This window comes from Cyprinus carpio, chromosome B6, assembly GCF_018340385.1.
Source record: "Cyprinus carpio isolate SPL01 chromosome B6, ASM1834038v1, whole genome shotgun sequence".
In the NCBI taxonomy this organism is placed as follows: domain Eukaryota; kingdom Metazoa; phylum Chordata; class Actinopteri; order Cypriniformes; family Cyprinidae; genus Cyprinus; species Cyprinus carpio.
Genome location: NC_056602.1, coordinates 21,676,300 through 21,694,673, shown reverse-complemented (window position 1 = coordinate 21,694,673; position 18,374 = coordinate 21,676,300). Strand labels below are relative to the sequence as shown.

Below are 18,374 nucleotides of genomic sequence, written 5' to 3'. Positions count from 1 at the left end.
TGAAGTTGCATTCTCAAGTGCAGTCAAATGTGAAAACCTTTCTTTTACTGTTACATCATGCATCCATGTCAGAAATATCAGATCCAGCCCCGGATGCCATATCCTGTCAGAAAATATCCATTTTGTCGGGTACCAGAACAACTAGTCAGCAAATCGTCTAATACCCAAAACCCATCATCACCTGCGAGTCTTGTCTGGAACTTGTCTTGTACCCAAAACAAGTAATAGTCTTCTATCAGCCAAGAAGTTGTCTGAGTAAAGCTAGAGAAGAGTAGAAGCAGGAGATGAAGTGATGATGATAAAAAGGAGCAGAGTTTATTGAACAATCACGTGTATGTTTCAGTGCTTAGACTTCGTCTGACTAACAAAAAGTGTAATCATACGACAAGCCATAGCAATGGAAAATCACTATTTCACAACTGTGACATTAAAAACCTTGAAAAAAAGTCATTCGCTTATCTCTTACTCATGAAGACAAACAGCCCTTGAAACTACACATTGTAAGACTAAACAACAATGGAAAAATAATAATATTAAAACCAGTAATATAAATGACTAATCAATGATTAAATTATTAAATGGATTTAATATAGTAATTGTAAGAAACTTTTTAAATTATTAATTGTTATGTGTTTATGAATTAATGAATGTATTATTATGATATTAAGAATGTAATCTAGTGTATGATTTATGTTTTGAAGCAAGACACACACAGTTTGCATTTGAGATTCGTCATTACCAAACTGCCAGTTTTGTGCCTGTGAGAGAGAAAGAGAGAGAGAGTGTACAAAAGTACAAAATAACAAATAATTGTCCTCAGAACATTCCAGCCTGATCTTGTTTATGGGAAAGGAACATTGGGCATCCAAGGGTTAAGTCATTTAAGAAAGCTAATGTTTTTGTTCTTCATTAAATTGTATCACAAATGTCTTAGCTGACAAATATGTGTCCAAAAACAATAATAAAGGCAATTTAGCTAAATCAGAAATAACAGATTTAGGATGTTCTGTATGTCTTATGTTTACAAATCCAATTCAAACCAGACTTGTGGATGGTCTGAAAGCCAGTATCTTATCTCTGGATATGAGTTTCAATCCCATCAGTCAAACTAGGATTGCGTTTCAATTCCATTTTTCATCACTGTGACCTTACTGCTCAGGGCATCATGTAGCCTATATAAGCAGCTTTCTGCCAGCTTCTACATAACCTTAATAATGAGTAAATAAATAAGTAGAGATAATGTACAGTCAGCACAAAATAAACTGTATCAGTTTGTAGGCTGCTTTGAGATAATGGTCAATTTTAAGATATTGACCAATTCACATTGTTTTCATTCACATTGTTTACTAACAATGCTACTCACCAAATGTTCATTTGAATTGAAATTATTTTATAATCGTACCTGTTATATAGAGCTTCCACAAAGAAAACAACACTTTGAGGTCTCATTTTCAAGACAATGAGATTCAAGTTTGTGCTATTTGGGTTTGTTTGAAACAAGAGAGTCCACAAGTGTGATGTGTGGTTTGCATAGGCGAAAATTCCTAATGATTATAATGACTTTCCCGCGAACTGCCAAAATACAGACAGCACGTTGCATGTCCCACCAGAGAAAGCAATATATTGGACCATTGTTACACCACAATAAATGATGCATATTGCCCTGTCCCACGGCCAGCTTTTGGAATGATGGACTAATGAAGCAGAGACTGATTGAAGTGTTTTTGAAGCTGCTGTCACCGATCTGGATGAGCTCACAAAGACTGTAACTACTTATATCAGTTTCTGTAAAGATATGTGCATTCGTACCAGGACACATTTAACCTACAACAATGACAAACCACGGTTCACTGCAAAACTCAGACAGCTCCGTCAGGCCAAAGAAGATGACGTGGGGACAGATTCTTGTGTAAACATGCCAAATACACATTGGAAAATGACATCATAGTGGCAAAGAGGAATTATTCTGGAAAGCTAAGGAACCAATTCTCTTCCAGTGACCCTGCTTCAGTGTGGAAAGGTCTGAAAGACATCACCAATTACAAGATACACTCACCCAGCTCTGTGAAGAATCAACAACTGGCAGAAGCTAAAACACCATTCACACCTCCTGCAACCCCCCTCTCCCCCACACCTGCACTTCAGATCAGTGAAGATGATGTGCGTCAGGTCTTCAGAAAGAACAAGAGAAGAAAAGCACCAGGCCCAGATGGTGTGACACCAGCATATCTGAAAAACAGGACTGACCAGCTGGCCCCCATCTTCTCACAGATCTTCAACAGATCACTTGAGCTGTGCGAAGTCCCCTCATGCTTCAAACGCTCCACCATTATCCCCGTCCCAAAGAAACCCAAAATAACTGGACTTAATGACTACAGACCTGTAGTCATTAACAACTTGGAGCTTAAAATGCTCAAAACTGTGGAGATGATCGTGGACTTCAGGAGAGACCCCCTGCACTCTGCGCACTCACCATCATGGACAGCACTGTAACAACAGTGTATATTTGTATGTTACTCTTTTTATTATCTGCGTTCTGTCTTGTTACTCTCATTCTGTTGCACTGTGGGGCTTCTGCTATTAAAAAACAAATTCCTTGTATGTGTAAACATACCTGGCAATAAAACTCATTCTGATTCTGATGATAATAATAGACTATATATGTGATATCAAATAATTATTAGTAAGCTGTATTTTACTATTTCTTAAGATTATGAGTGGTGCTTACCTGTGTACTGGCAGCCCCAATGCCACGATGCCACTTATTAATTGGAGTTATTATAGGTGGTTCAGTCAGTGTTCTCAGTAGGCTATTTTTACCAGGGTGTTATAGGTATTATGTTTTTTTTTTTTTTGTTTTTTTTTGTAATAGGCGTGATAAAAAAAAAAAAAAAAGATTAGAATTTAAAAACTAATAGAATTATTTATGTTTCTGACACATGACTTAAATCAAATTCCCCAAAATATTGAGAAATTTTTCATTCCAAAATTGATTTTATCTGGCTTTACAATTTGGTAGCTGGCTGTCGACATGAAAACGTAACAATAATCAAAAAAGAGGAGCACATATTTTTAGATTGTTTTTTTTTCTTCCTTTTCTTTTTTTATTTGCTTTGAATAGGAAATTTTTGGTGATAAAAAGTCACTTTCTTTACTCTAAATATTTTCTTAAAATAAAACAAGATCTGATATTATTTTCTATATTCCAACCCAATGAGAAATTGTAATAATAAATGTTTAACTAATATGTTTTTATTAAATTAATTTAAATGTATATAAAAAACATATTAATTCCCTTGTTAGATTATTTGTGTGCGCGTGTTTTGTTATTCCAAAGTCTAAACCACATTTGTACCTCCTAAGAATCATGCAATTCTTTGTTCTTCTTTTGCTCTTGTAGCCTTTGCTGCCATCTAGTGTACTAAGTAGGCAGCTCACAATGGAAAGAGTACATAAAGTTCACGATTTCTGTTTTTTTCGAGAGAGAGAGAGCTATCCATCTTGTTCTCAGACATTCAAACATGCATCAGAGCAAACACGATGACATTTCAAGTTTTAATGTTGACATTACATTTAATCACATTCATTTTTATTATACAAGCCTTTCTCTTCAAAAGTTTATATGACTGAAAATAACATTCAACATGGGGCATGCCTGCTTTGCATTGTAAGAATGGGGAAGGGTTGCGACTGCAACATCAACAGACTATAGGAGATCTCCGATCTGTTTATAGGGACTGGAATGTCCATCTAATGGAATGACTGTCAAGGCGTTGCTCTTTCTACAAATGGCTGTGGCAAAAGTAGTGTCTGTTGCGCCAACACAAACAAACACAGGAGAAGCTGACTGCAACTGCATACCCATATATGTTATGTACATACACAGAATTACATACTTACAAGAAAATGTAAATACTGTATATAAAGAAACAATCAAAAAAATCGAATCGAAATCGGAGTTCTTGAGACGAAACATTAACATTAACACATCTTTTCATCAGGGAGGATAGAAACATTGAGTGTAAATCACCTCATCTGAGCATTTTACAAGTTCATCTCTGTGTGGTACATTCATACAGAGTGTAAGACAGTTTGAGAGCGAGACAGTTTGAGGAGCTTCAGAAATGCAGTCTCCGGTAAAGAGTCCATGCATGGGCAGCTCTCGTTCTCTCTCTTTTGACACATTTGAGACACATTCACATTAATGTACAGTACATCACAGTCATTGAGCTTCGCCTAAGCTTTATTATGACAATGTAAATCTACCGCCAATAGGACAGGTCATTCGATAAGGTCACTGCGAAACCCTCTTCAAGTGGAATACCATCCCACGTTTAGATGAGAAACTGAATTAAAATCACTTGATGAGAGGTTCAATGTTGGTTTCATGGAAACAAAAAAACTGAAAGGTTTCAACTATTTCCCGTTTATGGCAATAAGCACATTCAGTGATTATACATCTTGGAAATTTTGCAAAATCATGATTTCACATAGGGACTTACAGTACTTTCAGATGATTGCTCACCTCATTACAATTTCAGTGCATTTGACCTGGGTCTAACGCGTAACTCAAAGGCTGATAATGAATGAAATTAATGAGGTGTACGGAAGGTATAAAAACATAAAACAAATAAACCAACCAACAAAACAAGCATTTACACTCCAAAGCGGCCCCACGCAATCAAAGTCAACACAGGATTCTAGTTAGTATGTGCTACTGTACCTTTAAATTTCCACTATAGTTTCACGTTATTTTAAAAGAGTGGACAAAAATCACTTATGGCACAATCAAGTTCTCTATATGATCCCACACCTACAGACAAGATGACTAGATTTTTTTCCCCTCAAGCCTGGTTTAAATACACATATAGCGCATGTTTATCAAGATGAGGCCTGAGAAAGACAGTAAACCCACTGCTGATCCAGTCCTTTCTGAATGCACACACAACTGTGACTTGTATCACAGAACATGTTCGTGAACAACTCAAACAAATTCTGATATGACTCCATTAGCTGTTATTGCAAAATGTTTATCATACCACAATACCAAAATATAGATGTTAAAAACTAGATCGATCCTCTGAAAAGTGTCTAAAAGTGTCCAAATAGTTCATCATCGCATTCTTAAAGTACAATATGTATGTAATTGTGATTGTGAGTGTAATATGTTGATTTGATTTGGATTTACTATTTGGCAGCAATATTGTATTGAACTGCAAGGCTCTCAAAATGAAAACATCACAACGATGTAGCATATAATCTTTAAATCATTTCTTTTCACTTTTATCTTTTAATTTGAAAATTTTGGTGATAAAAAAATAAATCACATTTATTACTCTGAACATTTTCTGGTACCTGACCTTTAAAATATTTTCTCTCAGTTATGGCTTCTGGCAAAACATCTAAATCTACTGTGATGCCGTTAGTTTCCAATGGAATTAAAACGGTAAGTGCAACATTAGATATTTCTAAGTTATCATTTATGATCAACTTTTTGCTAAAAATATGTGTACAATAAGTAAGCCCCACAAAGCCTTGCACTCAGAACAATATGGCTGCCAGTAAGATTTTGAAAAACTGGGTCTACATCCACGCCCAGCAAGTAAGATAAAAACCTCTGCTCTTGGAGGTCCCTAGCAAAATTTTCATAACTTCAAAAATGTATAGCTACATCAGTATCGTTGGTGAGAGATCAATTCATTTTAGGGCTGAATTAACAACCATAAGAAAGCAAATGCTAAAACTGAAAAACAAAAGATGTGTAACTATTTTAGAACACCAACTGTGTTATAAAAATAGCTGATTTATGAAATTCCGATGAAAAACAGCAGTAATGTTAGAGACTAAAAAATATCACCTACTACTAATTAGGATAGACACAATGGGATTTTATTGGGAATACACTGACTAGTCTAGTTTTTTTAGTGTACTTGTAGACAAAATATTATCAAGCCCTGAACTGATCATGATGTAATTGTAAAGAACAGCTGCATTTATGTTTTACATGTTGTTGATTGTTAGCCCTAAAATTCAACATTTACCAATGGCACATAGTTCAGTGATATCATTATATTTTTGGCACAATATGTTCAAATACAGTTATTATTCAACATGAAACTGCAGTTTGAAAAAGACATTAAATAATACCAAGGTAGATTCTGTGGTTTCCCATACCACCTTTGGTATCTCTAAAACAACTAATCTAACAACAGGTTATCTACTTTACGAATAATTCAAATACAAAACAATAAATAAATTAATAAATAAACGAACAAACAGCTAGATAGATAAATAATTCTAAATTAAATAAATATGTTTTGCCTTATGATTCCTGGCATATTTTTTAAGATATAAAAAATAATTAACATTCTTACCTCTGAATATGCATATGGTGCTTTACGTACTGTAGCTTTACAAAACATAGATGTACATAAATACACTCTCGGATTCACAGAGAATTGTCACTCTCAGGTATATTGTCACTGGGGATGTGAGAATAGCAGGTTTTTTATTGTAACGTACTTTAACTATTTAACTACTTTTACTATTTTTTTTTTTTTTTTTTTACTTGAAAATATTTATTTACTTATTTTTCAATGCACAAATCCGCTTTAAATTGCTCTTTCCTTTCAATTTCTGGGAAAGTGAAAAACAATATCTTACGGTGTTCTGAAGAAAAATAAAAATAAAAATAAAAATAAAAATAAATAAAATGATAAAATAAAAAATGACTATCAATGGTGCTAAGAGCAAAAGCTTGAGCAGATACTGAACAAAATAAGCTCATTTCTAGATCAGAATTATCCTCCCTTTCCATATGTTTTGCTGGGCCGAAGTCTGGATTTTAGCACTCAAAACAGAGCACTTGAAACATAGAATACTCCATTTCAAAACCACCACAAACCCAAAGAGATACTATGGATCATGTTCTGAATAATTACTAATAATTGTGTAAACTTTCATTTGCCATAACTTAGTGGGAAACTATGAAATAACGGGAGGCTCAGTTACAATTTGAGAACTATAAGTGCAAACTGAATTGATCGAATCAATTCCTGAGGATAGGAGAATCAAGAGGCATTCAAATACTGAACAATTAGCTCTCTTCATCCTCGTTGCAGCCTCCAAATAGCTACATATGGGAACTGAAATAGACAATGAGAGAGACTGGTGGAGTATCTTTATCATGATGAAGATCTTGTCTTCAGTTAGTTACAGAAGAAACTAGATCTATTTTGATAATTATGAAATGATCTTACATGTGGTAATAAAACACTTATGGTGGTTTCAAGTCTGTTCTGCTCAAGTGTCAAAATACTATGCTGCCTTACTGAAAAGTAAAGAAATAGTTCACCCAAAAATCATCTATTCATCTTAATATCACTCAAAATATATATGATAGTTATCTAGCAGGCTGCTGTCTTTCGGGGTTTTTTTTTTTTTTGGGTGAACTATCCCTTTAAATCAACAGATGATAAATGACAAATACAAAAAACAAACAAACAAAACAAAACTTAAGACACTTAGAAACACTGCAGATTGTTTCCTGAATGAATAATTTTTTCTGAACCCAATTCTTTGGCCCAAAGCCCAGACAGCAACCCAAAACCACGGTGATAAGTAGTTAACTATCATCTCACAACCTTCCCACGCAAAATGTGAGAAAATAAATAAATACAATGCTCAGTGTTTGGCTCAATGGAGTTACTATTTCATCAAGCAGCAGTTGGTATGAGTGTAGAAAATGAGAAAATAGAGGCTTCACTATAATGGTGGGAGGAAAATACCACCAAAACTCTCTCTTTCCTGAACATTTCCCCTCATTTTTATTCCTGTCATACCTGTAACTCTCTTTTTCCCTCTCACAGAGGCAAGTCGGTACTGTTGTGGCGTGTCTTCCGTGAGGTGCCGTCATCTCGAGGGAGAGCCTTCTGTAGGTTGGACATGGCTGCTGTCTTCTTCAGGTCGATCACGGCGTAGCATTCTCCACGGCGGGAGGAAGGAGCCGCTGTGGCGGCAGCCATGCCACGTTTGAGGGGAGGAGGTCTCTGTGGTACCGGAGCCCCTCCTCCGTGTCCCGAGCAACCGGAGGGCTCACCCTCCAGGTCCACCTGGATGTAGTTGAGCTGGCGAGACGGAGGAGGAGGCGGGTGACGGCTGTGCTGCTCGCAGGTGGTGCTGCCACGTCCCGCTCGCTGACGTCTGAAGTCAAAGTTGAAAACCCGGTTGGCCCTCTCAGGTGGGTGAGGGTGCGGAGGGCAAGCGTGACGGAGACGTGTTGGAGGCTGTAGCTGTTAAGAGTTTGCATGTAAGTAGGATTCAGTGCTACCAGTCACAGGGCTTCCATTGAGCAATGACTTTCTATGATTTTATTTTTATTATTAAATACAGATTGGACTCTTAAAGAGCAATAATTTAGTGCTAAGCATAACTATCAAATATATATTCACTCTTGAAATTCCACAGATTTTACTTTTGTATTTATTTTGTATTATAATTTTGACCAATGATTTTTCATGACATAATTTATTATTTCATACAGAACTTTCAAAAAGCAATGACCAGCCAAAGAGCAATAACCAATTAAATAATTTTAGAGCTAAGCATAACTATTTAAATAAATATTCACTCTTGAAATTTCCCTGACTTTTTAGTATTATTATTATTACTTACTTTGCATTATAATTTTTGACTGACATTTTATTTAATGTATATTCACTATTTATATATCTATATAAATATAAAATATACTTATTTAAGTTTATTACATTTTTAACTTTTTAATATATATATATATATATATATATATATATATATATATATATATATATATATATATATATATATATATATATATATATATATATATATATATATATATATATGAAATTTAACTTATTCATATAACTTTCCAGGCCTGGAAATCACTATTTTACAATTCCCTGATTATACCCTGGAATTCAATTTGGCATATTCTCCACATGTATTTACTCGTGCTTTTGTTAACGCACCTGTTCAGTGTTGACATAGTTCTGCAGGGCATCGCGATGAATCCCACCGCTGCTGCCACTCTCCTGATGGTATCCGTTTGGGGTAGCGGGCCCTTCAGAATACTCATACTCATCATATTCTTCTTCCTCTTCCTCCTCATACTCGTCCTCATCCTCGTCTTCGTCCTGATCCTCTTCTTCCTCACGCTGAAGCGCACGGTATTCCCAAACCGGGGGGAGCGACGGAAGGTTCTCATAGTTGAGCAACGCGGTGCGCCGATGACCACTGACCCCCATTCCCCGGTCACAGCCGTATGCCTGCGGAGGCAGCGAGGAAGCGTGCGTGTGTGTGAGTGGGAGGGAGTGCGGATGCGTGTGTGTGCGGGAATCACCAGTGGTGCTGCTACTGCTACTGGAGCCCAAAGACTGAGATTGAGACACAGTGCTCGGACTCAGCCTTTGCCTACGTGCCCCTCGGAGTCCGTTGATATTCTCGTACGTCAGCTGGCTTTCTGGGCAAGGCTCCATGCTAGAGTGTCGGTGCATTAGATGATGGCAATGGTGGTAAGAGTGTGTGTTGCACATGTGTACAGATGGAGTCTCCTCTCCTTCTGTTTCGGAGCTGCCGTCTGGTGCTCGAAGCGGGTGAGTGACGTGGCGGTCTCTATCTCTTTCCATCAGGTGGCGCTGTGCTGGGGTCGGACCCAACATGAACTTCACCTCCTGGGCTCCAGGCTGGAGGAAGACCTGAGGGTCTTTGTGAGGGTCGTCCAGGGGGCAGCAGTGCATGCTGGGCTGGCCTGGGACTGGGCCCCCACGTATGGTGGTGGTAGTTGAGGTTTCCGGGTAGGTGGTGGGCCGCACTTCGGGCAGGGAGTGAACACAGTGGCGGCTTGAGAGGTCAGTTTCCATGCCTACTGTATTCACATACGTATGGGTCTGGGAGCAAATGAGAAAAGTTAGTTAAACTGATGTTTAAGTAACTGAGAGGACACTACTTATCTAGATTTTACGTCATGAACATTTTAACACCTTGAAAAAGATGCTACATAGTTTCCCTTATACTGCATGTGTGTGAAACACATGATCTGAACTGTTCAACTGTAAATGGACTCTTATTATAGACTCTGAAAATGTGTTTCCACAAATAATAATATCTTACATCTAAAGGACTTTCTCTGTTTTCATTTTAAAAAAAAATTATGTAGATTTATAACACTGTACTTTGTGTTTTATTACCTTGGCATTAAATTAATGAAATTGGTTTCTAATACATTGGCTAAGGAAGTTACAGCAAATTCTCTCTTCTAACCAACATAATCGATGTCAATATTTTTATTTCCTCTTTTCAAAGTCATAGAAATGCTATCATGAATCTGTCAGAACCCAAGAAATATGAAAAAGGTCCAATTCTTCTAATTCATTTTAAGTTAAGTAATATTATTATTCAAATGTACAAAGCCCTCAAAAGTATTTTTCTTTTAATTTAAAGGGATATTTCACCCAAAAATGTATATTACCCCATGATTTATTTTATTCCCCCTTAAACCATCCTAGGTGTTTATGATATTTTTCTTAGTTATTTCAAAAAATGTCCTGGCTCTTCCAAGATTTATAATGAAGGTGGGTAGTGGTCCAGATTTTGAAGCAAAATAAAGTGCGTCCATCCATCATAAAAAGTGTTCCACATGGCTCTAGAGGGTTTATAAACACATTCTGGAGCAAAGTGATGTGTTTGTGTAAGAAAAATATCTATATTTACTACCTTAAAAACTGTAATCTCTAGCTCTCGTACGCACATTAACGGGAGAGTGGCGTTCCAGCGGATGATGTCATTTTTGGATAATTTTCAGTTTTGGTTGAACTATCCCTTTAAGACATACTTAAGCATATTAATGTCATTGCATTAGATAACACAACATCAAATCAAGTGTCATTTAAAAAAATATTTTGTTAGCTGTGAAGTTTTAAATGTAAGTGGAACGTAACAGTTAATCTTATGAATTTGAATGTGATGAACCTAAACCTGTGGTTATTCTGCTAGAACCCCTGTGTGAACTTGAGGAGAACTGACCTCAAGCATCTACTAAAATATTACAAATTGCCATCATTTAATTTCAGTTTGGTCCAATGTTGTTTTAGACCCCAATGGCTTTCTTTTTTTGGGTAAAAACATTCTTTAAAATATCTAAAAAATAATTGATGGTGAAAATTCCCATTTTTGAGTGAACTATCCCTTTAAACATAGTTGCAAAAATTAAAAAAATAAGTTATGTTTTGAGAAAAGTTCTAGCATTATTTGTTTCTGTTTATTTGTCAAATACAATGCTGTTTGAGTGTCCAGATACTTTTTGTGGCTACTGAATGTATGCACAGGCAGGTGTTTGTTCTCACTTGGTCATCCAGTCCAATGAGGCTGTGTCTGTGGTCGTTGGTGAGAGAGGGCTGCGATGGGTCTGCACTGATTGGGTATCCCGGGTATCCATTAGGAAAACCCTGCATCGGGAATCCAGGGCCTACACAAACAGACCAAAGCACAGTACACATAAGCAGGTGACATTTAGGTCTTCCTCCTATAAGTTAAGTTCTGTTGATATTTGGGCAAGATATATGTCAATAATAACGTGTGAAATGAGTCATCATATTTTTTTGGTCTATTTTGCCTATGACCTCAATGGTCAATATCTAACAAAAGCCAAATGATGACTAAAATACACAAAACAATTTTGTTTCTATGGGGTCTTTATAACAATCATGCATACCTACACTGAATGGCTATGCTTTAAAAACTCATTTCTTACATCTCAAGACTTTTTAAGTAACATCAAAACAAGCACGCTTTATAATTCTGCTTTGAAACAACACATATTGTGAAAGCGCTATATAAATAAACTTGAATTGCAAAAAGCTTATATGGTGACTAGTTACATAAAGGTTATAAAAATCTTAATGTCAATGTTATTTGACTACTGTACATTTACAGAAATGTCAATGCTTCCCAGCACACTTGAAAATAAAAATAAAGTTGTGAGAGACATTTAATGAATGGAGTGTGAAAATATGTAAACACCTGGCTAGGTGTTTAAATGTGCACGTTTTCTACTGCTAAAAAAAGCAATACCGCTGACGTGACATTATAATTAACTTGTTTATCCCTATTTCATAACTGATATTGAACATGACCTCACTGTTCAAAAATTTGCACCCTATTAAAACAGTAAAGACTGATCGAATGATTAGTGAACGGGTCAGTTTCGTTTTACACATATATGTAGATATGAAACCCTGTGTGTTCAAGTGTGTAGGTATTCCAGCTCACTATTGGGTGTCTGTGGAGTTCGAGGCATGTCCATCTCTGGTGCATGCCCGGGCCGGGTCATGATCATGGGCTCCTCCACTACATTGATGCTGTTACACTGCATCAACTCCTGCAACAGGTTGAAGATCTCTTCTGCACGAGAGCACTTGAATGCAAAGATCCCTGTCAAAACATGCAAGAAAACAGGAAAACAGGAAAACAATAGTAAATGCATAGGTGGAGTATTACTTTCATGCATGGGGAAGGCACAAAAAATCTAAATTAGGATTACAGAATTTAACTAAACTTAATTTAAAAATATCTATAACATTACTAGAATACACATTAAATTAAAGGTTCACCCCAAAATGTACTGATCCTCGTGTCGTTCTATTAGAAAATTCATATATTTGTAATGAAACCTGAGCGGCTTGTCCCTGCATTGAATGTCCAGGAAACCAAATCTTAAAAGATCTGAAAAGGTTAAACCATATGAATTGAGTGATTTAATTAAAATCTTGTGATGAGATATGATCACTTAATATGATGAACAGATTTAATGTAGCCTTTATTCCCATATTTTTTTGTTCACAGAACAAACCTCAATGGCACAAGCTTCTGTATTTGCTATGTGTGTTTTTGTGTGCAGTCATTGTTTAGATGTAAATAAAAGCCTAAATTAAATCACATAAAGCAATTGTATCTCTTCACAAACTTCATTTGATTCATACGGATTTGCTTTACATCATTTACTTTATGCCTTTTTTCAATCTTAAAAGCTTTGGTTGGTTACCTGGACTTTCAGGTTTCAGAGGGACAGAAACCTCTCCGGTTTTATTAAAAATATCCTAATTTGTGTTTCAAAGATTAACCTTATGGCTCTTATGGGTTTGGAATGACATGAGGGTGAGTAAATTATGACAGAATTTTTATTTTTGGGTGAACTATCCCTTTAACCACCCACCAATATCCCTAAAAATGAGCAAATGTAAGGGTTCAAAGAAGGTTTAGATTTTTGCTTTACACACAATTAAGTCTTACATGTGCATAAAGTAGAAGAAAGAATCATCTTACCTTGTCCTGTCTGACAACGACGGCCACTCTCGAAAGAGAAGAGGTTGGAATCGTAACCGTATCGGCGCAGACAAAGGTATGGCCACCGGATGGCATCACGTTTGCGCGTGTGCAGAATGAGCTCTGTCTGTGTGAGCTCCATGGTTCCTGAGCCCAACTCATTTCCCTCATCATCCACATTAGTCACCTGTCAGACATAACAGGTTATCACAGAACCAAACAGTGCTCTACTAGGTTAACAACGTAACTATTATCAAATGTTGCACTTAAAATTTATATTTACTGACACAGTGCTTTTTAGGGTTTGTTTCTATCATTAAGTGTATTGTGAAATGCACCTTAAATTTGTTGAGATGGTTGTCTCGGATAGTATCTCTGTATAGACAGCTCCAGCAGCTCCCCATAGCTTCAGCAGGCCAGCTGAAACCTTAAACAGGGACAAACGGGTCAGATATTGCAGGGACTATACGGAGACAGCTAAAAGCAAAACATGAAGAGACAAAAAAAGTGCACTTATATGCTCACCTGGTCCAGGCCATCAGTGGGAGTGATGCTTGCGTCAATCCCAGAATCCTCTGCTGGGTGTCATGGCGGAAGTGGGGTGTGCCGGTAAGAGCATCCAGTCCCAATGCACAAATGTTTCATTTTTCCTATGAAGCAGAGAAAAAGAAAGGACTTGATGAACAATCCTTTGAGTATACTGTCCTCTTTTTCAAAAACGCCTGAGCTGTGATTAAGACACAGGGAATGAAGTTGCTCTTTCTCCTCTGACTCCCACTGGATAAATAAAACGTAATTACTTTATACTGGGAACCTTATTCTCAAGTGGAATCAGCTTACAACTCATGGTTTCAGCCTGATGTGCACAGATACTGTCTAAGTAACCACAACTAACTTATATTTCAGGTGGCTGGAGGAAAGGAAAAAAAAGCTATCAGTTCTGTGCAATTCCAATTTAAACGGGTTGGTTCACCCAAATTTTATTTCATTTCATCAAATCATTTACTGTCGCTTAAGATATTTTGAAGATTGTAACCAAAGAGTTGCTTGTAGCCATTGACTTCCACAGTATGGGAAAAAATACCATGGAAGTCAATGGCTAACAGCTGTTTGGTTACTAACATTCTTCAAAACATATAATAGAAAAAAGAAATGCAAACAGGTTTGCAACAACATGAGGGTGAGTAAATCGTGACATAATTTTCATTTTTTAAATGAACTATGCCTGTAACACAAAAATTAAGCAGGCATGTAGAAACACAGAAAATGGTGAAAAATTAAACTTTTATGTGCATGATCCCGCTACATAAAGTTAGATTTTTTTGTATCTGTATTATTTATGTATACATTGAGATTTTGTGTTAATATGAAATTCTATGAATCTATCTAAACAAAAACTACACAAATACCTCTATACAGACCATATTTATGCATTGCTGTGTTACTGCATTTATGTATTAAATCAGTTAAGGTACTGTAAGGATGCATTATTATATTAAAACCCACAGACAAAATTCCAACAGGTGTCTTTACTTTCTCTTAGTGTGGAAAAACCCCTTACTCCCATCTAATAGAATCTCTGTTCTTATAAACATTATTTTTGACCCTATCATGAATCGAATCATTATTTTATTTCTACCAGCAGGTCCTGTCAGAATTAATGTATGGTTTTGTTACATTAAACAAGTGCATGTTATTCTTGCATAATGTTCTTAAAACATGGATTTTTGACTATGTTGTGTTCATCGCTTAAAATAAAACACTATAAAACTGTAAATGTTTGTGTCTATCAATTAAAAAACAAAGAACAATTTCTGCAACTATAAGCAGTGCAAGTTCCAAAGCACTGATCAACACAGCAGTTCATCAGAAAATCAGTTCAAATTTTTGTGGATCCTCCATTCAAGTACATGCTGGACCACATCAAAATTCTCACAATGTTCTGATTTTCTGCATACTTGTTTTAAAAACAGGTTTATTTGTCATAAAAATAAAAAGCAGTCTACTTCTGCTAAAATGAAAACTGAAAGAAAACCTTTAATGACAAGTGTGTGTCTTGTAATTTTTAAATAGCAGTACTTTCATAACAATGACTTCCATAGAAATGTCAACTCAAATCAAATTCCATACTACTACATTCATAAGTTTACAAATGCCAAAGTTATATTAAAGGAAATTTCTCAAGTATAAACTACTATACACACAATATAATGATAATATAAACTGTATAACTATAGCCTTCCAGTTGTCTTTTTTATGTCTAATATTAACATCAACATTAACCTGACTCAAAATTAACAATCCAGTGCCCACGCTGATCAATATAGCATCATGAGCATTTTAAAACAGCAGCATAACTCAGGAAAATGAAGCATGCATGATTAAATGCAATAAGGTTAATGGTGGAAGATGTCAGCAATTTTTAAAAGTGTGCCAGACCCTTCAGTACCATTCATGTGCAATTCATTCATAAAGTTTGTCATGCACATGAAGGCCCAGCCATAAAGTTGTTTCCCACATAAACCCAAATTAATATAAACAGTATATCTGTGCCATGTACACAGAAAAGGGAAATACTAGATTAATAAAACATTTAATACTTCATCTCTTTTGGATACTGATATGCCCATATCAATATGAGCATGTCAGTTCATAACATCAGGCCACACAACGTCTCGTGCCTCACACAGCAGTTCGCACAGTCGAACCTGAAATCCACATTTGATTCTCTGAAGTCCGTCATGCAGGACCAGACGCGTTTGGCACCTGGAAAATTGTGTTTTAGTCTTCAGTTTATGCAATAACCGAGAATCTTACATCCAAATCTCGTGCAGCAGGTCTCTCGAATAGACACGGAGTGACCAACAGATGCAACTTGAACGTCTTGTAGCGCATCACCGCCAAGAATCAGTCGAAAAACCGGATAAATGCAGCACAAATCTGCAGGACTAGCTTTTCTAATGCTAAGACAGAAAAGCAAAGTAGAAGTCGAACCAGTAAAAGCAACACTTGCGGCGTTCAAGGAGATGGCTCAATATGTTCCAGCCTTTGTATCAACGTTAGTGTTACACTACCACTAACCGTTTGCAGCTGGATGCTAGTAACTATTGTGTATCAAACACAGCACATTCAAGCAAACTAATGAGATGAATGAGAGCAGGATGCGATCGAGCTCACACTGTACCAGCGGCATCGAAACACGTTTAGGCTACTGCAGAACAATTCAGCTGCGGTTGCTACTCACATGTTTGGCAATGATTGCAATACGAGACGAGACAGATGAAGGATGCGAACAGCAGTCCACGGCGGATGCTACACCATCGGACTTGGCGGTCGGCGTGCTGGTCGTTTTTGATGCTTGTTCTAGTGGTAAGACTAAGAAAAGGCGAACTGCGTGAAAATATAACAATAAAGCCAATTGTTTTTCCCCCGTAACGCCCCCTTGCTGCAGCACGGGCCTCTCTTTGACATTTCCCGACCACCAGGGTGAGAGTTCAGGCAGACAACGAGGGCTGCTGGAGCGACAAGAAGGTAGAATATGCTGGAGGACCAGAAGATGAGGTGTGAATGTGTTTGAGCATCACACGATGACGTGTTGGCAGCAGCTCTATTTCAATCCACCTTGCTGTCACTTAAGACAGACAAATCCAATTCCCATTGGTTTAATGCGTTTGGCATTCTCGCAAACAGGTGTTTTACGATTAGGGAAATGGCTAAAACTTTATTTCTGAATCGTCTGTAACTGTGCTATGTTCAATCTGAGCAGCTGTTATTCAGTTGCATGAATGTGGAAAACGTTTAACTCAAAGCCATTTGTATGTGAGCCAATGTAAAAAAAAATAAATAATAATAATAAGCATGCACTAGGTGGTATAAAAATATATATATTTTTAACACTTAGCTTTTAGAAACTACATTTTTATATTCATCTGTTTCATACATACATACATAAAAAATACACACACACACACACACACACACACACATATATATATATATATGTATATATATATATATATATATATATATATATATATATATATATATATATATATATATATATATTGTGCTAAAATAGGCTATTGCACTATGAATCATCTGTGATTCTTTTTCACAAAAAGATCCTATGTGACCCTGGACCACAAAACTAGTCATAGGTAAATCTTTTGCAGTTGATATTTATACATCATCTGAAAGCTGAATAAATAAGCATTGAGGTATATTTTTTTAGGATAGGACAATATTTGGCTGAAATACAACTATTTGAAAATCTGGAATATGAGGTATGCAAAAAAAATCGCCTTTAAAGTTGTCCAAATTAAGTTCTTAGCAATGCATATTACTAAATCCAAAATTAAGTTCTGATATATTTACAGTAGGAAATTTACAAAATATTTTAATTGAGCATGATATTAACTTAATGTCCTAATGGTTTTTGGCATTAAAGAAAATTTGATATTTAAAAATATTTTCTGATATTTTAAAATATTTTCTGACCGCTTAAATGTTTTCTTATTTATGGTAAAGTAATCTGAAGTTGTACATCAATCTTATGGCATATCCCTTTTCAACCTCAGATCATTGTTTACTGAGGCTGATAATATATAATTATGAAATGAATCCTGACTGTAAACCTTGGTCTTTCTCAGACACAGCATACAACTAGAGTAAATGGATACATCAGCTTCAGGTATCAATTACATGTCTGTCAGCCTGTAAAGGGCAACAACAACTTGATCAAACTGAAGTAGTTATGGGCATATCAGTGGGATAGAATAAGTTTGTTTTACATGGAATGCAATCCCTCATTGTGGCAACCATATTAGGATCACATGATTTCACAATTCAATCCATTTCCAGTATACTAAATCAGTCTCACATTATGGAAGTAAAATGGGTTGTGAATGACAATTCGCATTGACTTTCTTGTTCAAGTGCACAATCATAAACATTTATGGATCGCCCCTTTCAGAGATTTAACCTCTATAACGATGCTTTTCTTCCCAGAAGGT

The 18,374-nt window shown here is 36.2% G+C and overlaps 1 protein-coding gene across 1 annotated transcript; it reads right to left on the bottom strand.

Annotated features, from left to right (window-relative positions):
• Positions 1-2,706: 2,706 nt before the first annotated feature.
• On the bottom strand, positions 2,707-17,004 carry LOC109054460 (fibroblast growth factor receptor substrate 2-like). Its single transcript, XM_042726244.1, has 8 exons — positions 16,607-17,004; positions 13,888-14,012; positions 13,701-13,789; positions 13,363-13,549; positions 12,310-12,471; positions 11,385-11,506; positions 9,012-9,929; positions 2,707-8,291 (listed from the first exon to the last, which is right to left on the bottom strand). Exons 3-8 carry the CDS (start codon positions 13,764-13,766, stop codon positions 7,863-7,865), a joined length of 1,884 nt encoding a protein of 627 aa, XP_042582178.1. The 5' UTR covers positions 13,767-13,789; positions 13,888-14,012; positions 16,607-17,004; the 3' UTR covers positions 2,707-7,862.
• Between the last annotated feature and the right edge of the window lie 1,370 nt (positions 17,005-18,374).